The sequence below is a fragment of the Hibiscus syriacus genome, unplaced genomic scaffold, assembly GCF_006381635.1.
Source record: "Hibiscus syriacus cultivar Baekdansim isolate YM2019G1 unplaced genomic scaffold, ASM638163v2 tig00110213_pilon, whole genome shotgun sequence".
Classification (NCBI taxonomy): Eukaryota; Viridiplantae; Streptophyta; class Magnoliopsida; order Malvales; family Malvaceae; genus Hibiscus; species Hibiscus syriacus.
Window position 1 is genome coordinate 1,593,236 of NW_024062630.1, and position 27,621 is coordinate 1,620,856.

The 27,621-nt window shown below is 33.1% G+C and overlaps 4 protein-coding genes and 2 pseudogenes across 7 annotated transcripts; 3 read left to right on the forward strand and 3 right to left on the reverse strand.

Moving 5' to 3' along the window:
* Positions 1 to 1,917: 1,917 nt before the first annotated feature.
* On the reverse strand, positions 1,918 to 2,748 carry LOC120113699 (annotated as a pseudogene).
* A 1,063-nt stretch (positions 2,749 to 3,811) lies between these two features.
* Positions 3,812 to 5,140, forward strand: LOC120113887. Its single transcript, XM_039134942.1, has 4 exons — positions 3,812 to 3,992; positions 4,196 to 4,322; positions 4,421 to 4,493; positions 4,685 to 5,140. The coding sequence occupies exons 1-4, from the start codon at positions 3,965 to 3,967 to the stop codon at positions 4,955 to 4,957; spliced, it is 501 nt and encodes a 166-aa protein (XP_038990873.1). The 5' UTR covers positions 3,812 to 3,964; the 3' UTR covers positions 4,958 to 5,140.
* A 3,870-nt stretch (positions 5,141 to 9,010) lies between these two features.
* Positions 9,011 to 13,520, reverse strand: LOC120113885 (mechanosensitive ion channel protein 10-like). The gene is made up of 5 exons (XM_039134940.1): positions 12,181 to 13,520; positions 10,338 to 10,461; positions 9,722 to 10,015; positions 9,443 to 9,645; positions 9,011 to 9,364 (listed from the first exon to the last, which is right to left on the reverse strand). Exons 1-5 carry the CDS (start codon positions 13,413 to 13,415, stop codon positions 9,076 to 9,078), a joined length of 2,145 nt encoding a protein of 714 aa, XP_038990871.1. The 5' UTR covers positions 13,416 to 13,520; the 3' UTR covers positions 9,011 to 9,075.
* A 1,633-nt stretch (positions 13,521 to 15,153) lies between these two features.
* Positions 15,154 to 18,755, reverse strand: LOC120113888. 2 transcript variants are annotated; one of them, XM_039134943.1, is made up of 5 exons: positions 18,580 to 18,755; positions 18,425 to 18,474; positions 17,993 to 18,098; positions 17,841 to 17,899; positions 15,154 to 15,380 (listed from the first exon to the last, which is right to left on the reverse strand). In XM_039134943.1, exons 1-5 carry the CDS (start codon positions 18,679 to 18,681, stop codon positions 15,329 to 15,331), a joined length of 369 nt encoding a protein of 122 aa, XP_038990874.1. In that variant the 5' UTR covers positions 18,682 to 18,755; the 3' UTR covers positions 15,154 to 15,328. The 2 variants fall into 2 exon arrangements, with proteins under 2 accessions (XP_038990874.1, XP_038990875.1); XM_039134944.1 differs by having other exon boundaries at positions 18,586 to 18,754.
* Positions 18,756 to 19,964: 1,209 nt separating this feature from the next.
* On the forward strand, positions 19,965 to 27,428 carry LOC120113889 (non-specific phospholipase C3-like). Of its 3 annotated transcripts, XM_039134946.1 has the most exons (5): positions 19,965 to 20,645; positions 21,524 to 21,930; positions 22,042 to 22,212; positions 22,303 to 22,421; positions 27,160 to 27,428. In XM_039134946.1, exons 1-5 carry the CDS (start codon positions 20,023 to 20,025, stop codon positions 27,322 to 27,324), a joined length of 1,485 nt encoding a protein of 494 aa, XP_038990877.1. In that variant the 5' UTR covers positions 19,965 to 20,022; the 3' UTR covers positions 27,325 to 27,428. The 3 variants fall into 3 exon arrangements, with proteins under 3 accessions (XP_038990877.1, XP_038990878.1, XP_038990876.1); XM_039134947.1 differs by lacking the exon at positions 22,303 to 22,421 and having other exon boundaries at positions 19,966 to 20,645; positions 27,045 to 27,295; XM_039134945.1 differs by lacking the exon at positions 27,160 to 27,428 and having other exon boundaries at positions 19,966 to 20,645; positions 22,303 to 22,864.
* LOC120113966 lies at positions 24,029 to 27,013 on the forward strand (annotated as a pseudogene).
* Positions 27,429 to 27,621: the final 193 nt, after the last annotated feature.

Sequence of the window (27,621 nt, forward strand, 5' to 3'; positions counted from 1 at the left end):
AAATTTAAAATTTGTAAAAAATTTATCATTTAGTACCTAAACTATTAGTTCTGATCCGTTTTGGTACTTAAACTTTAAATTTTTTTTCAAAATCATATCAAACGTTTAGTTTTCATTTCATTTTAGTATCCGTCGTTACTTAACGCGTTTAGTACCTAACTATCAGTTTTGGTTTGTTTTAGTACCTAAAATTTCAAAAAAATAAATTAACGTTAAACTTTTGAATGAGTACTAAAATGAAATAAAAAGACCAAAGTTTTTACGACAGGTACTAAAATGAAACAAAAACGAAACTTTACGTATGGTTTTGAAAAAAATTAAAAGTTTAGGTACTAAAGCATACCAAAATTGATAATTTAGGTACTAAACATATAATTTACTCAATAAAATAATGGGGTCCATGAATTTATTAAGGTTTCAATTATCTTTATTGAATTTTACAGTAACGTTAATAAATTGTTTTTCCATAAAAATCTAATTTAATATTTCTTTCTCAAAATTAAAAAAAAATCAATTGAACTCTTTAATTTTGGTATTTTCAAATTCCCATAACAATTCACCAAATCTCTTTTCCATTTTTCATATCAATAAAAAAATTATTAATATTTTTTTTTCAAAACTTAATGAGAGAAAAAATTGAAGTATAATTAGCATGTTTCTTTTCTCTTTCATGTTTCACGATTCATCTGAAAATTATTATTCTCTTTTTTAATTTATTATATTTATATCACACGTAAAGTCAAAATGGTTTATTATCAATTATGGTGCTTGAATCATATTGAAGATTGTTCTTAAAAATTCTAGATAGACGACGTTTTCCAATTATTTCTTTTAATTTTATATATTTTCCAATTCTAAATAAGATCGTTATTTCATTTTCAAATGCTATGTTATGTATTGAGAAAATATGAAAATATTGATATGACAATATCATCAATGTTTTTGCATAAAAAATGATCGAATGTAATATTTTTTATAATTATTTGTATTCTTAAATATTTTTTTGACATCTTTTATATTGTAATGAATTTTTTTTAATTTCATAAAAAATATAATAAAATTTTTATATTACATAGTTCTTAATTTTTTTATATTAAAAGCCCGTTTTTTTATTTTCATCCCGAACTTAAAAATAGTCAGAACGAGAACTCAACGTAGGTGACGGAAAAAATAAGCTAGACCGTTATCTAGTGAGTAAATTTTCGTTTTCTCCCCCTCACTTGACGTTCAGATTCTTACATTAATGTACAAATACAAATAGTAGACGTAATGTCAAAAAGGAAAAAAATCTGAATTTATGCCGTCTGCTATTCACTTGGATTGCTTCATTTAGACGTTATCCACTTTGCCTCGAATATCGAATATATCTTTTATTCTTTTATAATCCGAAATCTTATATTTTTATCGAATATGTATATATGAATAATCGATTCAAGTTAAATTATTGTATAAGTATAATTTTTAAAAAATTACATTATGATTTAATTTATAAATAGATCTAATTCAAATGACATTATCTTACAAAATCATCTAGCTCACCCGATTATTCATATATTCCAAACTCGTCATTTTTCTGTTAAAAATTTGGTGGTCATCTGAGCTAGACATTAACTTAGTGATTAAAATATGATAAACAACATTTTAATGATGTCTACTGGCATAGTCATTGCTTTCAAGCATTAGCCCGATAACAAAATGTAAACAGAGAATCGAATCTACAAAATACAATTCAAGCGATTCTAGGATCAAATTTAATCATATCTCAATCAACATGTTAATGTCCAGCTCAGACGACCACTGATTGTTTCACGAAAAGAACGAGTTTAAAACATATGAATAGTCAAATGATCATTTTGTAAATTTTAATAATCGACAACTTCTGTTTCTTGACAAATATAAAAAAAATAGTTTGAATTTATTCATATCCATATGATAACATAAGTTTTAAAGCGAAGCATCCATTCATTTTAGAGGATGGAGTTTGTCGTAAATTTCTTGGTACTTGACGACGAGCTTGTCGTGAGATGGCCAACTTTCTTTGATTATCTGAATTTCCCAGAACTCCTGAATCCATGCAGATAACAACGGAAACCTCTCGTCAATCAGTCTCAAACCAACCACTTGTTCCAAAACACCGATCAAGTTCCCAAGCCAACCAAAAGCAAGATCCGCCAGCCCAATCTTATCTCCCCCGAACAATCTCTTTCCCTCCAGCTCTTCCTCCACAAACTTCAGATTCTCCACTGCTGCTTCCATGGCTCCCTCTCGTTCTTTCCCTTGGCTGGCGAAAACTCGCCATATCGATGGGAGAAGCTGCTGAATCCAATATCGAATCATTAAGCAGTAAACTAAACATGTCATAAAAGAGCTCAAATCCGACCTTGTCGCCGTTATACTTGGCCCAGAATCGTTGCCTGGCTTTGTCGTAAGGATGTTGGGGCAATATGGGATTTTGGGTCCATGTTTGGTCGATGTATTAGAGAATGAGGAGTGATTCAGAGATGGGTTTGGCGTTGTGAATGAGGACTGGGATTTTCTTGTAAATGGGATTGGAGTGAAGAAGCAAAGCACTCTTGTTGGACAGATCTTCTACATTATTATTTAAGTCACAGAGTCATTCTACTAAAGTATCATGATTGAACTTTTACAGAGTCTTTGTCTAATGAATATGTCACAAACATATTATTCTTATATGATATTTGTGATCCCTTTAAGTTTTGTTTGTCTACTTGATTCGGTCACCTTCATCTCAATATTTCATATGTTAAAGCATACGATGGAAATGATTTCATATCTATAAATGTAGTTATTTCATGTTGTGACTTATACATCCAATCCAACATATCAACTATCAGTTTATTACCTTGATATATGAGAACATGCAAGTTACACATACATAATTTTATAGTTTCTTTGGATTAGGATAAATATACATAGTAATTTACAAGTGAAGTTAAACTATAAATGAATTTAAGATTAATTCATCTCAGGTTTGATGTATTATCTAACTCGATTAAACATATATATGTTATATTCAACAGTCAAATTGCTCTAATAACTAGGACAAATGATCTCATATTCAAATTTTAGAATATGACATGATAGTCTTAAAGTAAATTATTTATTTAGAAAATTTAATTTCATGAACTACATATGTATTTAGAATGCCGACTAATATAAATTATCTTTCGTATTATAAAAGAATATTAATGATTTAGTTAAAATCAATATGATAATTAAAAAATTACTAACAAAAAAAATCTTAACACATGTTAACGATCAATATGAAGTTATCACATCCTCATATAACCTATGTTAAGTACAATCAATCATTTTTTTTATTATTAAAGACTTAATTAATGTGGAATGCAAATTCACACGATGATTTACTTTACTATTACCTAATTCCCAAGGGACTAAATTATTATAAAAGCTAAAATTACTATTTAAAAATATTTAAAAAATGAACTTAAAATTAATATGAAAACTGAAAATGGAATCAAATAAAAAATCTGGTCCCTAAATATAACAGCCAGTGAAAGCACGTGAAGACATGCAGATGCAACAATGAAGGACCACGTGAAGGTTTGCAGGAGGATCCGATATATGCTCCTTGAAATACAAAAAATGAGTGTAAGATTTGACCGGATGATCCGGATCAGAATCATCGGTTCAACAGTCCTTTTTTTATAATCTAAAATATATTAAACGATAGTATTAATAAAAACGTGAAGATTGCAATTTGCAAAGTACATTTCCATACGTTACCACTGACTATCATCCAACTGCAATGTGCCACGTCATTCAAAATATTTTCCGCTGAAACATTATCGTATCAAATGGTTTCTTCCCACTCTGTTCCTGCTTTATCTTTCTTTCCCCATCATCAAATCTGCTTTCATGTTTTTGTCATCGCCAAACTGAAGCCTTAGACTCTCCAAAAAGGTACCTTGTTTCTCAAGTCATGGGACAAGTCCTGGACAAATTTCATGGTAAGCCTTATTTTGATTTATATTCCATAAAAAATGTGTTCTTTTTTCTAGCAGTATGCTGCTTTTTAAAAGAATAAATTATATGGAAATGAAACAGAAAAGAACTTACCTTTCGTTTTCTATAGTAAGTTTAATTTCTAATTTTTATTATGGATAGATGTTCATGTTGGCTGGAAATGTTGTTCATGCTTTGTTTTTGGCAGGGAGGGAATGGAGAAAGAGACAGATTCGCAGAATCAGTGATAGGGTTTTTGAGCGTGTCAAAAATCAATCTGTAAGACGTAATTTAACGTTCGAAGATCTTTATATCGCTGTCTTGCTAGTGTACAAGTGAGGAATTTTGTTTCAAACGTTTCTTTGTTTCATTAATTCCATATTGTTAATCTTTTTATCAAAATTACACGATCTTCAAATTATGCCTTCTATAGTGATATTAATAAGCGTTTGCCTGGGCCGCACATTGATCCACCCTCTAAGGACAAAATCAGATCAATAATGAAGGTATCGTGCAATGGAAAAAAGTCTGTTTTCGTGTATACACGTTATAGTTTGCTGCACTGAAAATGTTACGAGTATGTATTGATTCGTTGTCTTGCTATTGATTCGTTGTCTTGCTAATCTTCTCTGTAATTTGTGTAACATAACATAATAATGGTGAAAGGCATGAAGCTGTTAGTTTGTTTCCTATGCAGGAGTGTGACTTAAACCTTGATGGAGAAATCGACAACACTGAATTTTTGAAATTCATTCAGAAGGTTACGACCGACACCATCGCTGTTGTTAGCCGGGGACTGCTTGTCGCTTTGGTTGCCGCTCCGACTGTAGCCATGGCGGCAAAGAAGGCGACTGAGGGCGTTCCTGGTGTTGGCAGAATGGTGCAGAAGGTACCCAATTCGATTTATGCATCCCTTGTGACCGTTGCAACTGTTTGGATTCAAACATCGTGTGAAGAGATTGGAGATTGAGTACAGCGTTTGTCAATCTCTTCTGTCAAAATTTTCTGTCTACTGTAGATGAGATAAGCTTATTGTTCAGTTTGTATAGAATAATGTCATGCAAGTTGGCATAATAATCAGGAGTAAATCTCTTGAACTCCATTGTAGAAGGCTTAGTTAACGTATGATATTTGTTTCCGCATTTCTTACCAACTTAACCTTCTTCGTTAATTTCTTGTCCGTGTATCATTGAAACTTCCATTTTGGAGAAGAAACCCATTGCATTTCTGGGAAATCCTTTTAGGAAATGGTGAATTTATGTCAAAGATGGTGGAACTCCAACATTCTTTCTTTTCAATAAAGCGGGTTGATGGACATTATGATACTTTGTAATTAGTTTTTAGGAACAAGAGATGTTCAAGTCTCACTCCATCACGTTGCATGTTGAAATAAACAAATTAAAAACGGGAAATCTTTCAGAAGAGTTTCAATGAAAATTTTCCTCTTGGTGGTGACAAATAATAAGGCTTCAACCCTACAAAAAACCCTGAACCTTTAACATTACAACCGGGGATAGGTGGCGGCGGATACAAGGCAGCAAATCAGAGACATAGAAACCGACATAGGCCAAGTGTAGTCAATGGGAATTCAGCTTTTCTAGCTTAGCTTTTGCCTGATCAAGTTGTTCTGTCATATATTAATCAACCAAGAAGGAACACAATATCACTAAATCTGTATAATCCTCAAGAAATGATCATGCAGCGAAAAAGAAAGAAAGATTTCTTACTTTCCTCAGACGATGTTGCTTTCTGAACAGTTGTGCGGAAAAACAAATTCCCATTTTTCTGATAGACAGTCTGCAATTAAGGGGGGGAAAACATAAATATCATATCTTGAACGTACTCAGAAGTCGGAAATGGCTGTTTACTTTTCTTTTCTTTTCTTTTCAGGGTGCAGGGTTGCCTTATTTTACTGTATATTGAGAAGAATCTAATTCAGAAAATTTGGGTTTAATGATGAAAACTAGACCAACTGACCCCTTCTTTAGATTAGTTTAGATCATTGGATCATACATGTTATAGTTATAATAGACCTAGCAGCATACTTACTAGACCCTCCGGAAAAATATCTGTATTCTCTATTCAAAGAAAACAAAGTTATTCTAGACATAAGAGAATGTGAATAGGAGTAGTATCTTAAATCCATCTATGCAACTACAAAGAAACTGATCATACGTTATTACTGTGGCTTGTTTTCAGCCATGCAAAATTAGTTCGACTCATCTACAACCAAAGAGTTTTCCAATTGTCGGGGAAAAAGATCATGAATATAAAAAAACTGTAGAGTAAAAAAGTGACAAAAGGTAACTCATCGTCATTCAGTAATCTGAAAAAGTTCATCATAAAGTTCTTGAATGCATTAACAGGTAAAGGAGAGGAAAGGGGTATGGTTCTGCCAAGTAAAGTGCACCGAATGCTTATATTATAATCAGATAAACCCTTTCATAGTATTTGCTATTTCCTAGATGCAAGAAAACTTTTGGCTGTGCAATGAGAATCTCTCTCGTTGGCAACTAATAATCAGTCAGGAACCTTCTGAGGACTCTGGGCAATTCCTTAGGCAAGCTCCTGTTAAAGCAAGTACTGCATCTCCAGGAGAACTTTGCAAATAGCTACCATAACCCTCTCTTTTTTAACAAAGACTCATCGGTGTCCCGATTACAAGGGATCTTCACCTGATTTTCAAACTCAATTCCTATGTTCAGCCCCTACACACACACTTAGTTCAAAGAATTAACAATCGGAAAAGTTAATGATCCATCTATTTTGAATCAACATAACAACCCTCCAATCTTGTAACTCCACAGCATTTTTTGGCCCTCTCAAGCCTTATCTATGCACAGCATATATAGCAGTAACATTCATTTAGTTATCTCCATAATTAAAGGTGGAAATGTCACGATCCAAGGTATTTCCTAATGTCTAGAAAATCTACCCCCCATTCTGCACTGGGGGGTTCGATAGAAGGTCACATTCAAAAAGAACTATTCTCGGTTACCTATAGCATCGTAGCTAAACACAGGCAAAATCAAGAACTCCACAAATAACATATAAATCCTCCAAATCCCTACCACTCGGGAAAACCCTAAATTAACAGAAATCCTTATAAAAACTTATAAAAACACAGCTAAACCAGCTACCTATAATGATGACCCTAACCAACTATATCAACACAACCCTACAAGTGATACGAACATAAATAGAAAAACTCAAACTAAGTTTTCCATCAACCGAAAATGGAAAAGGCAGCTTAGCCATCTTCAATTAGTCTAGTTAAGTTCAGAATATAAAAGTAAAACCGTGATGATTCTTCGTGCCAAACAAACATTCTAACAATTTGAAATTCCAGATTGATATAAGAACAAAGAACAAAGTAGAAAACTTTGAATAAAAAACGTAAAAACAAAATGTGGGTCATTATTAAATTTCATTAGAAAGTACCCTCGAAGAAGAAAGACTGCCAAGCTCTGCTATGGCCACTTCATGGGTTCTTATCTGACACCCAAAAGAAAAAAAATCCCATGAATATAAAAGCATGAAAGAAAGAACGAAAAAGGAAAAGACAATAAAAAACCTGCTTGATTAATTCGAGCTTGGGGTACGTAGAAGCAGGGGAGGATGAAGCTGACGCCATTGTTTGACAATAGGAATAAGAACCAGCAAAGTGATTCTCGGATACAAAATATAAAGACTTTGAAATCTTAAGTCCGACACGTCGATGGGCCGTAACCCTGAACAGAACTTTAGGCTCAAATACAGCTTAATCCAATTTAACCATTTTTCATATAAAAATTGATATTTTATTTTTATGGGTAACTTACAAATTTCATCACTGAATTTTACTCTCTCTCCTATTTTTATCACTTACCTTTAAAGGTTTTTAATTTCTTCACTAAACTTAATAAATTGAGTTTTTTTTGTAACTCCGCCGTTAAATAGTTAACGGCATTAAAATGATTCCATTTAAAAAAATCACCAAAATGATCTCATTTTTCATCTATATAACATCCCATTTATAGTGTAATTAATGAGAAAACAATTGAGTGACAAAAAAAATCAAATGTATTAAGTACAATGAGGAAATTAAAATTATTTTAAGTACAATGAGTGAAATATGAGATAGGGTAAAGTTTAGTTAGCAAATTTGTAATTTAACCTGTTTTATTGTAGGATAAACTACAAGATTGGTCACTTTCATTTAAGTTTTTCATTTTTTCTCTTTGAATTTAAAAAATATAATATTTGGATACATTTGATTTTTTTTAATTAAGATGTGGTCACTTACCTTATCAATTTTTAAATGTTTAGTCACTTAAATTTTACTGTAGTTAGTGAAGAAATTAAATAAAAGTGAATAAATATTATGTTTTCAAATTTAATGAGAAAAATGTACACAACTAAAACGAAAGTGATAAATCATGTAATTTACCCTTTTTTTAACTAACGTCATCGAAATTAATCAGAACGTAAGTGTTATAATTTTTCTAGTATTTTATTAATAATTTAACCTGTTTTATTGTAGGATAAACTACAAGATTGGTCACTTTCATTTAAGTTTTTCATTTTTTCTCTTTGAATTTAAAAAATATAATATTTGGATACATTTGATTTTTTTTAATTAAGATGTGGTCACTTACCTTATCAATTTTTAAATGTTTAGTCACTTAAATTTTAACTGTAGTTAGTGAGGAAATTAAATAAAAGTGAATAAATATTATGTTTTCAAATTTAATGAGAAAAATGTACACAACTAAAACGAAAGTGATAAATCATGTAATTTACCCTTTATTTTAACCAACGTCATCGAAATTAATCAGAACGTAAGTGTTAATAATTTTTTCTAGTATTTTATTAACAGTGATGTAGAGTTTCGAGCAAGTCCAACCACATGATGTTAAGAAAATTAAAAAATATTTCACAACTCAATACAGTCCAGAAAAATGTCTGCTTAGTATCAAGAAATTTTATAATAAAAATGCTAAAAGCAAACATTTTCAAGTCATTACAAGGTGTAGAGAAATGGTCTTTTTGCTATCGACTTGACAAAATGGATATATATAATTATACCTGCGGGAATATATATATTGATCACATGGGCATTCTAACATTGCCATTAGGCATAATGTTGTTAACCTGGCTGTTGTTGTTGATCAGATGAACTTCCTGAGGTAGAAGATGGTACTTAATACCAAGACCCTCGAACATCTTTTTCAATTCAAACAGCAGGTCCGATCTCCGACCACTCTTTTCGCCGTAGTTTTGGTGGTTCATCGTGTGCTGAACACAAAGAACCAGCTTCATCTTATCCATGTTCTCAATCTCCTTGAATATCAATACGTGTTTTGGACTCCAATACTTTGGCTTGCTCTCAATATACCTGCAATAATATTCATGTGATCAGTTCATTTTGATTAATTTACGATTAATAATATTCATGTGCTGCAGTACTACTTACAACTGTATAGCCTTCTTGAGAGCATTGATGTCTTCAACAGGAGTAGAGACATCGATGGTGAACTCAACAGTGTCTCCCATGTCGGGGCTTCTTCTGAAGTTGCTAATAGGTTTTGTAATAAGAACAGAATTCGGATAATATATCTTCTCCATGTCATATCTCAAGAACACTGTTGTCAGAATGTTCATTTCTTCCACAATCATCTGCAGTAACATATACATATATGTTCGATATTAATAGATTAATTGAAGAAATTAATTAACTATAGTCCTTAATTACCTGAACTCCGTCGATGACGCAACGATCTCCGACGTCGAAAGGGTGCATGACGAAGACGAAAATGATGGATTCGAAGATGGTTTTGCAGGTGTTTTGGAACATGAACCCGACGATAAGTAGCTGAGAGGTAACGACGAAGACAACCTTAATGGTTGCGACTCCCATTACGAGGAGGGAGACTACTATTATAATAACAATAACGATTGCACTTGCTAGTCTGTGCAGCTGTTGGACTGCTGTTTTGGTGTCGTTTAAGGAATGAGCCAAGGCTTTGCGCTCAACATATGCATGTACCTGCAGAACAACAGTATTCAATCACTATCAGCGATGGATTTAGAGGGCGGAAAAGATAATTACTCTTTTCAAATTTTCAAATTATCATATTTTTTGTATTTTCAATTGATAATTTGTTTTCTTCCCTTAAAATTTTATAAATTCTTCCCTTCTAAAGTTTTAAAAATTTATTCTCCCTTACATAAAAATCTACGTCCGTCGTTAATATTACCATTAATATCAATATATTGTTTAGATTTTTTAGTTACAATATATTATTTAGATTGAGAACATGTAAAGTTAAATTATTTTAAAACATATATAAAGGATAATTGAAGCTTACCACCCAATTTCTGAAGGAAGATTTGGAGATCTTTCCAGTCTCAAGGGCTCCTTCAAAGAGAGGAAATATAGTATGAACTTCTTCATTTCTTAAGAACTTCAATAGGTCTTCCTCTTCTATGTACCTATGTATATATTAAGAAGAGTCAAAATGAAAATTCAAGTTACAACATATAATTATTTTAACAACTCGATCCAACTTTTATTTTAACTCAATAAATTTAATCCACTAATTAGATGATGATATCACCATCTGAGTAAAATAATTTTTTAAAATTAATTTATTGATTTAAACTAAAATTATGATTACACTGATATAACACGTAAGTAATAAGAACAAAATCTATAATTATAAAAATGCTTACATGCTACATCAACATTTTCATTAAAAGTTAACGATCAGTGATTTGATTGATATCATTTAAATAATTAAATAGTGTAATTGACTAATTTGATGGTAAAAGTAAAATCAATGATTTTAGTTTACCCAAAAAAAAAACTAAATGTCTACTTGTGTGATGTTCATATTTGAAATCTTTCTTCAATTGAAAGAGACAAGTATGCAAGTGGTGGCCTATGCGGTCTTTAAAACATAAACACAAGCAACAAAGCCTAGGCATGCAGTGAATGGTCAATTATCACATAAAATGTATATCCATACACTGCCTGAACAAAAGGTTATTTCAGGACCATTTTTTTCACATAATATTCAATCCCAATGCCATTTATCCATCATAGTCAATCAATAATATCTACCAACATTTACATTGTTTGTAAAATTATTATATATAATTTATGGAGTGCACAATAACATTACACATTGCATGTTATAAAGTAGTATTAAAATTTTATATGAAATATATATAATTTTAAATATGATCATAACATGATAAAATATAATGAATAACCTATTAAGTAGCTAAGTTGGGTGTAATTTGTATAATGATAGAAGACTACAAATATATAAATGTTTATAGAAAATAATAGTGGAGAAGGAAAGCAATTTTACGATATAGTGTCTGAGCACTAATGGTCAGTACTGTACATTATCCACTATATTATATATATTCCGCACTTTGTATGCACCAGATTTAGTGGATAGTTGGGCAGTCACTAAAGTCTAGGGTTTGCACTATTATTGAATATTCTAAACGGAAAAAAAGGAGGGCTGATGAAGACAGAAGGAAGAGGGTGAAATAAAAAATGGAAGAATGTTTGGTGGTGGTGTTGTTTTATTACCGGCAGTAGGGAGTGGGAGGGTGGGGTTGGTTGGGTTGGTTGGGTTGGATAGTGCCACATAGACATCACTATTTCTATTTCTAGGGCTTCATGATTACTCCAAATGCAATTCCAACATGTTTCTAATCCAGCAGATATGGCATTGCAAACACATCACGTTTGTTTGATGCATATGCTTTAAAAATATTTTAGTATGAAATACAATTTTAAAGTGAATATTATTAATAAAATAACAATTAATATGAATTTTTTTAAAGCCCATCATGAACAACACTTGGATCCAACAAGCAAACTACAACCTAAATTAATTGAATTCTATGGAATTTTCCACAATTAAACTTAGGAATATGTGATCAATCTTTTAGAAATTTTAAATTTTTTTATATTAATTATCTTATTCTATATCTCTTAAAATTTTAATATAACTTTTAAAATTTGTTCTATTGAAGTAAATTTTTTCGTCCATTCTTTTTTAATAAAAAATAAATTTTGAGAAATGAAAATGGAAAACTATAATTTTATTCATTTGATATTGATTCCTATGGTGATGAGAAATTAAGCAAATACCAGTCCAAAAATGAGTTGAAAGATGAAGAGGATCTTACTTGGCACCGGGCTTGGCGACATTCTTGAAGATCCTCTGAGCACATGCCCGAGCCTCCCACTCACTGCTAATCTCCGACTCCCCCGCCCCAAAATCGTCCACCGACCTCGATATCGTCGTCAGCCCCGACGACTTAACGTAGTTCACCAGCCTCTTCACGCTCCATGCATTCGCTCTCCCTTCCAAGCTAAGCTTTTTCAGCTTCTCCATGTCAATCCTTCTCGACCCTTTCTTCGACAACGTCCTCGACACCGCCCCTCCACCGCCGCCTTCCTTCAGCCTCGCAGGCATGGTTTTAGCATGCCGGAGCCCTCGTTTACGCGGCAGTTCCCTCTCGGCCTCGTCTAAAGGAGGCCCCGAGAGTGCATCGAGGATATAGTGATGGAAAACGCTCTCTTGCATCCGATCAAAGAAGGTCGCGACGTGGAAAGACGAAGCCAAAACCTTGACGAAAACGATTTTCAACAACCAAATGGTGGCGCCGGTGAGAACAGCGATAAGGGCGAGAAACGTCTTTTTCACGACGATGTTCTGTTTATGACCATCGGGGAACATGATCATCCAACAGAGAAGAACTAACCCTAGCCAAGCGCAATTCTGAAAGCTTTTCCTCAAACCATAAACGAAATACAAAACCTTCTCACGAAGTATGAAATTCCGTTCTATAAGGAACACCATGAACCCAACAACCCAAGCTGAAACCAAACGTCCACAAAACAAAACCAGTATCATAAGACACCATTTCCATATCTCTAAACCCCAAATAAGTTTGTGTTCCAAAGACTTTACAGTTAAAGAAGAGATCAAACAAGTCATGATAATGACAAAGAGAATGAACTCAATCCAGGCTCTTTTGTTGATCTTTCTTCTCCTTCTTTTATACTTGGCTTCCTTACTATCTCCTTCATCATCTTCATCATCGTCGAACCACTCGTCATCGGAGTCAGTGGAAGAGGTATCGTCTTCAGGGTACAAGGTCTGGTTTTGATCGGATTCGGGGATGGTTTTGGGTGTTAGAGGGTAAGAAGTTTCGGCAAAACGAGCTCTGGGTTTGGAGAAGTTGAGGCGGCGAAGAGTTTTGGTTTTTGCAGGGGATTGCTGTTGTGAGACTGAATCGGTATTGTTAGTAGTATCTGCTCGAAGAGATGAGTCTTTGGGTTTCAAGCTTGGTTCGTCCATGAAGAGGACTACTTGATCTGAACTGTGTTTCTGTTTGTTTTGGTTTTGGGACTCCATTAATGCACAAAGCTAGCTAACAACATGGAAGAGAGGAAGAAGAGTTCATCGTAGAGAAATGGCTTCAATATTATCTTCCCACTAAGGCCAACTAATACTAGGAGAGAATGAGTAAATTTAGACCAAACATATAAAGCTGCCTATATTAATATTGGGCGACTATTTGATGTACAAAATTATATATTGTTCAACCATTTAAATATTAATCTATTAAAATAGGCCAGTATTGATTAATATAATATATAATTTTACACATAATCAATGAATCAGATTATAATATATTTTTTAAAAATAAAATATTTTAAAACTAAATTTAAAATTCTATATATATCATCAATATATCAAATGATTATATATTATTTTAAAAGAATATAATGAATGCCATAAATTTATAACATCAAGATAGGTTTGTTTATAAATTATTCCATTGGTAAATATATAATACAAATTATTAATATAATAAAATTATATGGCACAGTAAGATATATAAATACATAGGATGAAATTCCTAATCATATCGAATTAATAAAGAGATTTGGCAGAAGCTTTTATTTTTTATATTAAAGTAGTTATAAAAGGTAGGGAGGTAATGATTGTGTTTTGAATTTTGAACCTTTCTCGTTTGAAAAAACTGTTGAAGAAACACATTATTTATGTCTCTGGTAATTATCAGGTGAATTTTATATTAATCATAGTTGATGATGATAAACGACAATGTTAAAAGCAAATTAAGTGATTAGTAACCACTAAGTAGGATAATGGTTATTAATTGTTCCGTAAGCAAGGGAAGCATCTGTCAAAACTTAGGCTTTGTTACTTTATTAAATATTACATCAATCACAATTGACAATATATCATGGGGGATGATAGGAGCTTTGAAATAAAGCTGAAACCAAATCTTCTAAATTGGGCTCTATGTGCTAAAAATTAATCTACTTTGCTTAGGGACAAAACATGGAACATGTCCAAGTATTATTGGAATTGTTTTTATTTATTATAATTGGGTTTCATATCCTAAAGCTGTATTCTTTCTTTTTTGCTGGGACAAAAGCTGTACTGAATCATGCGCTGATATACAGTGGAGATGGACACAGCACCCTGCCCAAATGGTTGAGTACCACAACTCACTGAATCAATTAATAAATGGGACAATCACCCAAATCCACCTACGCCCAACTATACAGACACAACAACCATGTGCCAGCACTAGGGGCTGCAAACAGAACAAGATACATCTTAATCTATACGAATTCGACCCGATCAAAATTTAATTAATATTTGACAAATTAAAATGATTGTTTGATACTCGACTAAAACGACATACTTAATACAACTATAATATTAACTATACAACTGAAAAAACTTGAAACTACTATAAAAAATCTATTACATTTTAATTTTTTAAAATTAAATTATTAATAACATTAATATCTGTATGTTATTTTAAAAGAAAACACAATATAAGATTTTCATCTACTTAAAATTTAAGTTCAAACTTCAATTGAGTAAAGTCAAAATATTTCGAGTTTAATTTTTTTTAACTAGAGTCAAACTTCAATTGAGCTCGTAAGCTTTCAAGTCAAGTCGAGCTCAGTAATACTCGAGCTTAACTCGACTCGTTTACAGTCCTACTAGCACTAACAAAAGGACTGAGAAAAAAATAAAGAGAATTTTATTTTAAAAAATGTGGAGAGAATATTGTTACCATCAAATATTAGATACCATGCTATTTAGTAATATATATATATATTATTAAATAGAAGAGTTGATGAATATTTAAATTATTTTTCTAACACAACTGACTAGTTGAAATAATAACAGAAGATGTCGATTTCTAAAACATGGGTTATTGTTGTCTGTAATAATGGAAAGACATAATTGTTCATTCAGAATCATTACCGGGTGCTGTAAGCTTAATAATCAAAGGAACCCCTTACCCCCTCGAGGCTCTCTCCTATTGATAATCTGCAAAAAGAAACATTAATAATTATCAATTCAACAAGTTCCAATACATTACTCGTTTTGGGGACTGCACTTTTCATAAAGTAGACCGAGAAAAATGAAAGCATCTATAAGTGGATTGATATCTAACACATCAAATGTTCAAAATCTACCAACAAAAACGTGAAAATTGCTTGAAGATAAGCCACATTCCATTTTTTCCACAGTTTTTCACATTCAAAATAACTACAGGGAAGCCACATTCCATTTTTTAAGAAAAATCCTCAAAGATGGTAAAACTTCGAAATCAATGTAATTAAAACCCAATATATAGCAGCAGCACAGGGAAGAACTTAACCTGTTAATAGCCTGGTTTTCTCTTTCATCCTATATGTATTTGATACCAAAGATAAGAAAATAAGAAGCGAAACAAGTAACAACTAGCCATGAGTTTAGGCACCATTCTAAAGACAGTTCCGAATGAGATGGCATGTAGTTTCCTTCTCTAGGCTAACTCCTTAGGTATCAACAAGAATATATGCAAATTAATCATCAATCATTTATGAGATATGAAGAAAGCAAATTAATATGCAACATTTTTACACTCCTTTCTAACTATATAAGAATTCTCGAAGCTCGTCAAAACAACCCAAAATCATCAAAGAACACACATGGGGAACTCAAAAGTAAACGTTAGGCAACTTGGATGCAATTGAGAGAGACATTCCCTAGAAAGATCTTTCATCATAACCTAAAGTATTGAACAGAAAATACACTAAACAACAACTTGTACAAGTTCTACCCATACTACCTTTAAGAAAACAAAGATCAACTGTAGTTACAAGTACTGATATAGTGTGGTCATTGGCATACCAGAAATTGTCAAGAACTAATATGTTTGAGGGTTTATTTTCACCTCGTTGCAAAAGAAAAAGGCTCAGATGTCGAATGCTAGCCCCTTGAGGAAGTGAGGGACACAAAAGGTAAACCTAATTTTATTCCTTTTATTTTCATCTCTCACAAGTAGTTGTGCCTATAAATTGAATGCTTTAATGAGGCTAGTAATATAGAAACCAAAAATGTTAGATGATATACTGTAAAGGACTTGTCAAAAAAAAAGTCAGTGTTCCTTTTCACCACATTGCAATAAAAGGATTAGATGTTGAATGCTAGCACCCTGAGGAAGTGAAAAGAAAAGAGACCCAAAAGCATATATAATTTTATTCCTTTATTTCCGTGTCTCACAAGTGCACATACTCGGGGTTTTGATGACAGTAGAAATTGAATGCTCTAATGAGGCTAGTTCTATACTTAAATGTTTTATGCTGAGCTGCCAAGAAACGGAAAATCAGTAATGCGATGTTTGGTAGGAATGTTATTTTTTCCTCATGTTTTAGTACATGAGCTAGCAACAAACTAACTTCACTTGGTAATTTTCAGCCACTCACATGAATTAGTTTGAACAAAGAGGATTAAATATTGCTTATTTTGAATAGGTATTATTTTTTACTCGTCTTTCTAATTTCAAATCTAGATTTGTATTAATTCTTCTTTATGTTATGGAAAACAATATTAGAACTCATGTAATAATTAAGCTTTTCCTTATGTTAATAGTTAATACTTATGTAACCAAACATAGCACAAATTTATTGTAGATTCGGTGCCTAATACTATTTAGTCCAAGGATGCAGTTGCAATTACAGCCTAAAAGGCACTACCCTATAAACTAGACACTAGTGGTTGTTTGTTTGTGTATACTCTAATGCACAAATACTTCTATTATGAAAACTGAACAAGCAACAACTTGTCTACAACCTTGAATATGGTAAAGAGCGGGCATAATGGCACCGGAATTGCATGCAAACAGACTTAGGTTGAATAACTAGTAAAAGGAAATCTACATTATAGCAGTAAGTTTATTCCGACAAAACACATCTTCCACGTGAAGCCCTTAAGAGTATGAAAATAAAAACACTATGAACATAAGCTATCAGAATCCTAATTGCATTTCGTTGAAACAGGTGGAGACCAAATAGCTATATAATCAAACCGCCCACCAGATTCTAACCTCCTTTCTTAAGAACTGATTCCATTGTCATAAAAATCATTGCGATGATGAGCATTCTATTTTTGGCAATAGAAGTTTCCAAATTTCCTTTTTACCCGAAAAGTATCATTTATGTTTGAGTCTACATGACCTCCACAAAGGCTGTCTATATCCTGCACTAATTCATCTACATTAAGGTGGCCAGATCCCCTATACCCTGACCATGCAGTTTCCTTCCATGTACACTCTCCATTATTTTTTAGGTTTAAGAAGTAAAGATCTTGCATTATATTCTCAACATATTTCTAATACCCTAATTCACCTTTAGAATCATACAAAACTCCCACATATTTTAAGATATGTCAAATAAAAGCCTGATTATTGCAGAATATCAAACAGATAAGACATGATGAAAGCATAAAAAGTGTGAAACTTACTTGTACATACAATACTTGAATTCTTGCCCCCTGATATAGTCTTTCTCTCCTTCTTCGAGCTACAATGTAAAAATCAGAAAAGAAGAAACAATCAAACTGGATAATAGAAACAGACTCAGTAGAGCACCACAACAAGGAAAGGTTTTACATACCGGATCACTTTCATATATAAGCTCATAACAAGCAGGAGAGAGGCACTTCAAAGCACAGTTCTCTTTTGCTATCGATGAAGACTTGCAGTGGCCACCCCAGAGTCCACTGATTCACCACCACAAAGAACAAAATATAATAATAATCAGACCAAGCAACATACATACATATCCCATCTTGTTAAGCATCAAAACTGCTAGTCCGTCTAAAGTAGGAAGAATGAAAGTTGAATCGAGGAAAAGGTTTGAAATAATGAAATAAATCCCACTAAAATAATCAACACAACTTACTCTACCTAAGATATAATCACACACCAAAGAAATAATAAACAACCCCAGATTTGCTTTATCCCAAATAGAAAAACTGAAGCCTAATTGAAGGGGGAAAATCAGTGAATATAAAAGAAACCCAAACTTAAAGGAGAAAATACCCACCTGTCTATATCAGCATAACATCCACTCTTCTTCTTCTTAATCTCAGAATCCTGTGAAATGCCATTAAAATAACCAATTAGAGAAACAAAAGCAATAAATTAATTTAAAAAAATAAAAACTGAATTACAAATTTAAAAAGATAGAAAAAGATCGGCATGTACTGTGATTGGATTTCGAGATTTAGCAAGGACTGAAAGAAGAAAGCTTGAAGAAGACAGCATGATTAATAATAAAAGAATGTAAAGCACACGAGACATTGATTTTGTTTACAGAAGAAGAGGAAATTGAAGCGTGGATTTTCCGTGAATCCTCACCTTAGTCCAAGTGATGCCAGAAAGAGTGGAAAAACACTTGAATAACGTTATGAGCAGTACAAGTTAACCCACATGAAGGTCAATAGGCCTAATCGTGCCCAGTGCTAATCATTGCCTAGGCCCACTATGCCACTATCATCGGCCTTGATTCATTTGTAAAATGTGTTCATAATAGTATAAATAAATAAAATCTAATCTTACAGAAAAATAAAAAGAATAAAATATTCATTTAACATAAGGTGATAAAGAAATTAATTTTTATTCAATTTGGACGACAATAAAACAATGATAATAAATAGTTGTGTTGGTGTGAACCAAATGATCTTAGTGATAAATGAATTGTTATTATTATTTCGATTTAAGTATCAGGAATGTTATAAGTATGACCGTTCAATCTCAATTTTATGATAAATTCTGGTTGTTTCTTTGTAATAATCTAGAGTGATTATAAGAATAATATCTATCTAGAATTTTCTGAATGCATGCAGTCTTATAATGGATTCCAATTGATGAGATCGTGATAAACAACCTTAAGCTGCTTCAAGAAAAAAAAATTGCCATAATAATTTAACCACTTTCAACTTTAAAAAAGACCATTTTATGATTTATCACACGTTCATTTCCCTTTGCTAAAAGATGGCAGAAACAAAACATGATTGGTGGGAGCTCTTTTTTTTAATGAAATGATGATATTTTTTTTGTATTTCAACATAAATCCCTTTGCTAAAAGATGGCAGAAACAAAACATGATTGGTGGGAGCTCTTTTTTTTAATGAAATGATGATATTTTTTTTGTATTTCAACATGTTAAATGAACATTTCATATATTTTTTTTTCATTTTACTTGAAATTTAGTTAAAATATATATAAATATATATAAAAGCCTATACATAATAGATTAAATATTAATCAATCAGTGATAAGGAATTTTGTATTCGTTAACAAGATCTCAGTCTTAAGTATTGAAAATAAAGGAAAATAAAAATGAAAATCAGTTTCAAATTTAATATTAAAAAATAATTAAAACCCCATGTGCTTGTTGGGTATTAAAATGTTTTGATGAGAAAAAGATAAAAGACGTACCAGTACCAGATATCAAATTAAAATTTCATGTGCACAGTACACCAACGTGACTACTTTATTAAATTTCATGTTTAAAAATATCGAGTGTTGATGACGTTCGCATCATGCGCATTCTTCTATATATATAATATGTTCTCAACGCCAAAAACATTAAGCTAATCCCATTCATCCAGAAACAAACAACGTGGCAAGAAATCAACAATGGCAGCTCAAACAACTCCATCTCCGATCAAAACAGTGGTCGTTTTGGTTCAAGAGAACCGTTCCTTCGACCACATGTTAGGGTGGTTCAAAACACTAAACCCAGAGATCGACGGCGTCACAGGCTCCGAATCCAACCCCATTTCCACCTCCGGCCCGACCTCCACCCACTTCACCTTCAAGGACACCGCCGCCTACGTTGATCCCAACCCCGACCACTCGTTCCAAGCCATATACGAACAAGTATCCGGTAAACCATGGGATTTCAACAACCCGGACCCGAATCCGGAGATAAAAATGAACGGGTTCGTACAAAACGCCGAACGTACAACGCCGGGGTTGTCGGAGACGGTCATGAATGGGTTTAAACCGGAGATGGTGCCGGTGTTCAAGGAGTTGGTGACGGAGTTCGCGGTTTGTGATAGGTGGTTTGCGTCGTTGCCGACGTCGACGCAGTCTAACAGGCTTTACTTACACTCGGCGACGTCGCGTGGGGCCATGAGCAACGATACGCAGAAGCTGATCGAAGGATATCCACAGAAAACTATATTTGAGTCACTGGAAGAGAACGGATATACCTTCGGGATTTATCATCAATCTTTCCCAGCAACGCTTTTTTACAGGTAATCATTTATACTTAATTCATTTATACATATAGACTTATTTTTCCAAACTTTTGATTTTGGCATCTGCTGGAGTTCATCACGTTTAGATTTAGTAGGCTACCTTCCTTTCCCTTTCCTTCCTCCCAGTAAGAAGGAGGGAAAGAAGAGCATGTGGATGTTAGCAGGCGGTGCATCCTTCCCTCCGCTTATATGAGATGAGTCGGTCCAAGTATTTGTTGAGTTTGATTTAATTAGAAAAATTTAAAATTAAATTTGACTCGATCAAAAATACAAAATCCAATAAGATAGAAAGGGAAAATGTTAGATTTTAAGAACCTACTTCCACTGTGTTTGGTGTAAATCAATCAAAACTTTGAATTATGATATATATATATATATATGGTAAAGTTGAATTATGATATCAGTGTCTATTAGTTAAATGTTAAAACAAAAGTCTACATGATAGGATTTAATTATTTCACTCATCCTCACCTCACCTCACCTCACCCACAACCACAAGATTCCCATAATGTTGAAAGGGTCCATTAATATTTTATGTTCTCAAGGGGTCCATATGTTGAAATTTTATCAATAGACCACATGCACAACAGCCACGTTCTTTACTTTTTCTTCGTCACTACAGCAAAGTCTTCATATACTATTCACCGAATAAGAAACATCGTCTAAAATATTTTCCACCAATGGTATTAAACCACGTGGCGGCATCTGGATCTATGATTTACTCTAACCCTAAACCTGGATCAAGCGCCGTAAGAATTGGGTTTAACATGAGTATTTGCCGGTCCATATTAACATATGCATACAATCAAGGAGAGATGTACAGATCTGAATTGTGATTGATATACTGATAATATGGTTTGATTAATTAATAACAGGAACCTCAGGAACGTGAAATATGTGGACAATTTCAGTAATTACGATCTCAGCTTCAAGCGTGACTGTAAGAATGGAAAGCTACCAAATTATGTGGTGATCGAGCCCCGATACTTCGACATATTAACCGCAGGTGCGAACGACGACCACCCTTCCCACGACGTTTCAGAGGGCCAGAAGTTTGTGAAGGAAATCTATGAAGCACTTAGATCAAGTCCTCAATGGAATGAAATCCTGTTCCTGATTACATATGATGAACATGGTGGTTTCTATGACCATGTTCCGACCCCCACCGGAGTCCCTAGTCCTGATGATATCGTCAGCTCCGGGCCTTACAACTTCAAGTTCGATCGCCTCGGATGCAGGGTTCCTGCCATATTGGTTTCTCCATGGATAGAGCCCGGAACAGGTAATTCCCAATGCAAGATTATGTCAAAGTTGTTTCAAATTCGGTTATTAGTATGGAATACGAGTATGTGTCTGATACGAGTTTGTTGATATTTTTCCTTAATATACTCAGTGTTGCATAGGCCATCAGGGCCACATCCGACATCAGAGTTCGAGCACTCCTCCATTCCAGCAACTGTCAAGAAGATTTTCAATCTGAAAGAATTTTTAACAAAGCGTGATGCATGGGCCGGTTCCTTTGATATTGTTGTCAATCGAAGCACCCCAAGAACAGATTGTCCTGGTAAAAATTTCAAACACCCAACAATTGTTTTTCATTTTCCAGTAAACTGATCGAAAGTTGGTAAACTAATTATTGAACATATAAACGTAGAAAAACTGGCTGAGCCGGTGAAAATGAGACACACCGATGCAAAAGAAACAGCAAAACTAAGCGATTTTCAACAAGAGTTGGTGCAAGTGGCAACAGCATTGAAAGGAGATCCATTGAAAGTTGTTGACAACATGACAGTCTCTTCTGGTCTCAAGTACGTTGAAGATGCGTTCAGTAAGTTCTATGATGGAGGCAAGAAAGCCAAGAAAATCAATGGAGTTGACGATATTGTTTCAGCTGTTGCATCGGGGGCAAAAACTTCCACAACTTTCGTCAAGAACATTTTCTCTTGATTGGTCTCAGATCATTCATCAAATACAAACACGATCACCAAAGAATCTGCCATGTTTCGATCCATCTTCTTTTCCACCAGATGCTTGCAATTTGAATAAATACGGAGTTAGAAAAGTCAGAATGCCTATCTACTTTGGAAGGAGCTTGTTTGTAAGAGTTAGAACTATCCAGTCGTGTATTGTGTTTATTTATCTTTTAATACTTAGTATTAAAGATATTATGGAGTTCCTCTTTTTCTTGCCTATTACATAAAAAACTATTTTCTTTATTGATTGTTCTTCCTTTTGCTAACCCTGATTAAATTTTATAACCCAACTAACAGGCGTATTATAATAACAAAGGAGACCAGAAAAATCCAAGTAAAATACTGCTATCCTTCATTGACCTATTTATGGATAGATTTAATACACTATTGTATAGTTTGTCATTTACAATTTTTCCTTTTATACACATTCTTAAACAAAATTTCTAGTTTTATCCTCTCATGTTGATATAAAAATTTAGTACTTAAATAAAACAGAATTTTCAGCAAACAATTCTTAGATAATTATTTGTTGACATAAGATATTTGTTTCTATGTCAGTATAATGACGTATATATTATCTGACGTATTTGGAAAGACACTTGAACCATTCGATGTCTACTAGATTACTATTCTACTAAGTTTAGCATTCCAACTTAATGTAGTTCTAAGAAAATATCATGCTTTTTAAGCATCTTTTCGAAAATACCAGATAATCTATATATTTTCTTACCAACACTATAATAAATATCACGTCTCCCACAAATAATTTTTTTAAACACATGAACAAATCCAGAATTTTAATACGAGAGGGATTAAATATATATGTTTTTGAATTTGGAGGATAATTTATAATTATTTTATAATATTTAAATTTTATATGTATATTAAATGTAAAAAAAAATCCCAGCTCCCAGTATTAATGTAATTTCGTCCCTAACCCTAAATAAATCAATTTTCTTTCGGCACATTGTCTAAACACTTTCAACTAGAATTCTCAATAGCGGCGGACACAAGCTAGACTAGAGGGGTCATGGTCTTTCTAATATTTCAAAATTCTAATTTTAATTTTTAAAATTGTTAAAAAATTTAATTTTCTCCCAATTTTTAAAAATTCAAATTAAATATTAATATTTTAATGTTCTTAATTAAACTACTTCCCATAATTTTTAAAAATTCTCATTGAGCCTTTCAAAATTTTAAAATTTTTAATTAAATCTTAATTTCTTTTTAGAAAAAATATAAATTAAACCTTTCAAAATTTTAAAAATCTTAATTCAAACCTCACCAAGTTTCGCCGTCAATTCTCAACCAAGTAACTAATTGAGCGTAATTCGACGTGACTATATTATCAAAATATCCCCATCATCCTCATCTATCCTCATTGTATATTCATGGTTTGGGCTCTAAAATCATTATGCTAATCGCATTTCGCCAGAAACAAACAAGTTGACAAGAAATCAACAATGCCAGGTGAGACAAGCTCTGCAACTCCATCTCCAATCCAAACGGTGGTCGTTTTGGTTCAAGAGAGCCGTTCCTTCGACCACATGTTAGGGTGGATCAAAACACTAAACCCAGAGATCGACGGTGTCACAGGCTCCGAATCCAACCCCATTTCCACCTCCGACCCGACCTCCACCCACGCCACCTTCAAGGACACCGCCGCCTACGTTGATCCCGACTCCGACCACTCGTTCCAAGCCATAAACGAACAAGTATCCGGCAAACCATGGGATTACAAAAACCCGGACCCGAATCCGGAGATTAAAATGAACGGTTTCGCACAAAACGGCGAACGTACAAAACCAGGGTTGTCGGAGACCGTCATGAGTGGGTTTAAACCGGATATGATTCCGGTGTTCAAGCAGTTGGTGACGGAATTCGCGGTGTGTGATCGGTGGTTTGCATCGTTGCCGACTTCGACGCAGTCTAACAGGCTTTATCTACACTCAGCGACGTCGCATGGTGCCGTAAGCAACAACACGGAACAGATTAAAAAAGGATATCCTCAAAAAACTATATTTGAATCACTGGAAGAGAATGGATATAGCTTTGGGATTTATCATCAAGCTTTCCCAACTACGCTCTTTTACAGGTAATCATTTTAACTCTTCTTCAATTTTTCATCTATACTTATTCAAAAAATACGGTATATCTTTTATTTTTATTTTAGGAAAAATGAAAGAACAACTTTATTTTCACTTCTCATTTTTTTAGAAAAGCATTATTTCATTGAATTATGAATTAAAAAAATGAATAATTTATTTTTTTTAAACCAAACCGATCAAGTCGGGACCCATCGAGATTGGATCTCATGCCCATACCTATGTTTTCATACTTTGCTATAAATTACAATGAATAATTTTTAACTTATTTAATTCATCGATTAATAAAACTAGAGTTAATTGTATAACACATTATTCAATTATGACTCTCATTTTAAATTGGTCCCTAAACTTTTAAATATTTTAATTTCATCCTTAAAACCATGACTATCATTTTAGATTAGTCTTCAAACTTTTGAACATTTCAATTTCATGCCAAAATATGATCTTCATTCTAAATTGGTCCCTTGACTAATTCAGACCGACCCGTGTCGCACACCTAGTTTTGGTGGGCGAGCCTCCCAACATGGATTTCTGCATACACAATGACTCGAACTCGAGACATAACTTAAGCGATATCAAGTTCCTTCCCATTTAAACAAACCCCGTTAGTAATAAGTAACTTATTTTAAATTTTTATAATACTTTAATTTTTTTATCAGAATTATTTTACTTTTGTAAATTCTTTTCTATGTCTTAACTTGTTCTGTCTCTACCATATTTATTCATACTCCCATTATCAATAATAATAATAATAATAATAATAATAATAATAATATAATAATAATAATAATAATAATAATAATAATAATAATAATAATAAAGTACTAATTTTTTTTCTTCTTTTGCTCCGTTATTAGGTGACCATGTGTATAGTTGGCTCGTTCTTATCTTTTTGTTCTTTTGAAATGATAGGTTTTCTTTAAACTTTTTTTAATTTGATAACATAAAATTTGAATCATCAACTGTCGTATACTATATACTGATAGAATGCTTAATTTTAATAATCAAAAGTCGCGAATTAAAATGTAAAAAAATTGAATATTAATTTGTTTTTCTTAGATATAACTTGTGAGGAAACAATAGCTGAAAGCAACAGACAGTGACTGATTAGGTGAAGCTAACCCAATTAGAATCATTAAAAAGCTTGGCCACTGTTGAATTTTATTATTGTTATTGTTAGAGTATGAATGTGGCATTTTAGATATATATTATATAAAAAAATATTATAGTAAAGACATATTCGATATTTACCTTCAAAATTTATATTTCATAATTATCACTCAACTTTTATTGTTAATAAAATTAAATTATGAATATTAATACCATTAAATATTTTTAATAAAAGAGATTAAATCAAATTATTTAAGTCCTCGTACTGTCGTACACAATGTATTTTTTTTATTACATTAGATATTGAACTTTTGACGTGGAGAGGAGAAGTTGAAGTCTTGTTAATGCTTATAGATCATCTTACTAAAGAAATGTATGAATTGGTATACTGATAAATTGGTTTGATTAATTGAAAACTGGAACCTTAGGCGGTTGAAATATGTGGACAATTTCCATCAATTCGATCTCAGGTTGAAGCATGACTGTAAGCACGGAAAGCTACCAAATTATGTGGTGATCGAGCCCCGATATTTTGACATTTTAACCGCTGCTGCAAACGACAACCTCCCTTCCCACGACGTTTCCAAAGGCCAGAAGCTTGTCAAATGAAATCTACGAAGCACTTAGATCAAGTCCCCAATGGAATGAAATGTCGTTCCTCATTACATATGTCGAACATGGTGGCTTCTATGACCATGTTCCGACACCCACCGGAGTCCCTAGTCCCGATGATATTGTTAGCGCCGAGCCTTTGAACTTCAAGTTTGATCGCCTTGATTGCAGGGTTCCCGCCATTATGGTTTCTCCATGGATCGAGCCTGGAACAGGTAATTCCCAATGCAAGATTATGTCTAAGTTGTTTCTAATTCGGTCGTGAGTATTGAATACGAGTATGTGTCTGATATGAGTTTGTTCGATTTTTACCTTAATATTTTCAGTGTTGCATAGGCCATCAGGGCCACATCCAACATCAGAGTTCGAGCATTCCTCCATTACAGCAACTGTTAAGAAGATACTTAATCTCAAAGAATTTCTGATAAAGCGTGGTCCATGGGCTGGTCCATTTGATATTGCTGTCAACGGAAGCACCCCAAGAACAGATTGCCCTGGTAAAAATTTCAAACAACCAAAAGACCCTGCAATTGTTTTTTTCTTAATTTCTCCATTAAACTGATCAAAATCTATACTTTGGCATTAAAATGTAGAGAAACTGGCGGAGCCAGTGAGAATGAGAAGCACTGAAGCAAAAGAAACAGCAAAACTAAGCCATTTTCAAGAATAGTACAAGTAGCAGCAGCATTTAAAGGAGAAGGTTTGAAACTTGTTGAAAACATGGACGTTTCATCTGGTTTCAAGTACGTTGAAGATGCCTTCAAGAAATTCTATGACGATGGCCAGAAAGCTAAGGAAATGAATGGATTTGAAGGTACTGTTACGGCCGATGCATCAACTGGGAGGAGAAAAGCTCCCAAGACTTCCGTGTAGAATGTTCTCTCTTGTTTGGTTTGTGATAATTGATCAAACAAAAAAACCATGCATCATCTTCCAAGCCTCCGTCAATGGTTTTTCTCCCACATGTTTGCAGTTTGAGGGAAGGGTTTAAGTTTAACAAGTTTGTGAAAATCAGAACAATACACCTTTGTATCATGTCATGTTCTTGTATTTTGTGGTGTCATAAGTTTAAGACGTTTTATATTTTTTAAAGTTAATATTGTTAATAGATTATGATATGTGATTTTCATATAGTTTGTCATTTTTTTGTCATGTTCTTTTTCAGAATCG

Bases quoted from the DNA above. Each gene is read 5' to 3' on its own strand.
- LOC120113887 (XM_039134942.1), top strand. From the start codon at position 3,965: ATGGGACAAGTCCTGGACAAATTTCATG. The intron at 4,323-4,420 runs GTGAGGAATTTT...TGCCTTCTATAG, and splicing joins GCTGTCTTGCTAGTGTACAA to TGATATTAATAAGCGTTTGC. The intron at 4,494-4,684 runs GTATCGTGCAAT...TTTCCTATGCAG, and splicing joins AAATCAGATCAATAATGAAG to GAGTGTGACTTAAACCTTGA.
- LOC120113885 (XM_039134940.1), bottom strand. From the start codon at position 13,415: ATGGAGTCCCAAAACCAAAACAAACAGAAACACAGTTCAGATCAAGTA. The intron at 9,646-9,721 runs GTAATTAAGGAC...ATGTTACTGCAG, and splicing joins GCGTCATCGACGGAGTTCAG to ATGATTGTGGAAGAAATGAA. The intron at 9,365-9,442 runs GTAAGTAGTACT...ATATTATTGCAG, and splicing joins CTCAAGAAGGCTATACAGTT to GTATATTGAGAGCAAGCCAA.
- LOC120113888 (XM_039134943.1), bottom strand. From the start codon at position 18,681: ATGTCTCGTGTGCTTTACATTCTTTTATTATTAATCATGCTGTCTTCT. The intron at 18,475-18,579 runs GCCGATCTTTTT...GGCATTTCACAG, and splicing joins GAAATCCAATCACAGTACAT to GATTCTGAGATTAAGAAGAA. The intron at 17,900-17,992 runs GTATGTAAAACC...TTTACATTGTAG, and splicing joins TTATATATGAAAGTGATCCG to CTCGAAGAAGGAGAGAAAGA.
- LOC120113889 (XM_039134945.1), top strand. From the start codon at position 20,023: ATGGCAGCTCAAACAACTCCATCTCCGATCAAAACAGTGGTCGTTTTG. The intron at 20,646-21,523 runs GTAATCATTTAT...AATTAATAACAG, and splicing joins CCAGCAACGCTTTTTTACAG to GAACCTCAGGAACGTGAAAT. The intron at 21,931-22,041 runs GTAATTCCCAAT...TAATATACTCAG, and splicing joins ATGGATAGAGCCCGGAACAG to TGTTGCATAGGCCATCAGGG.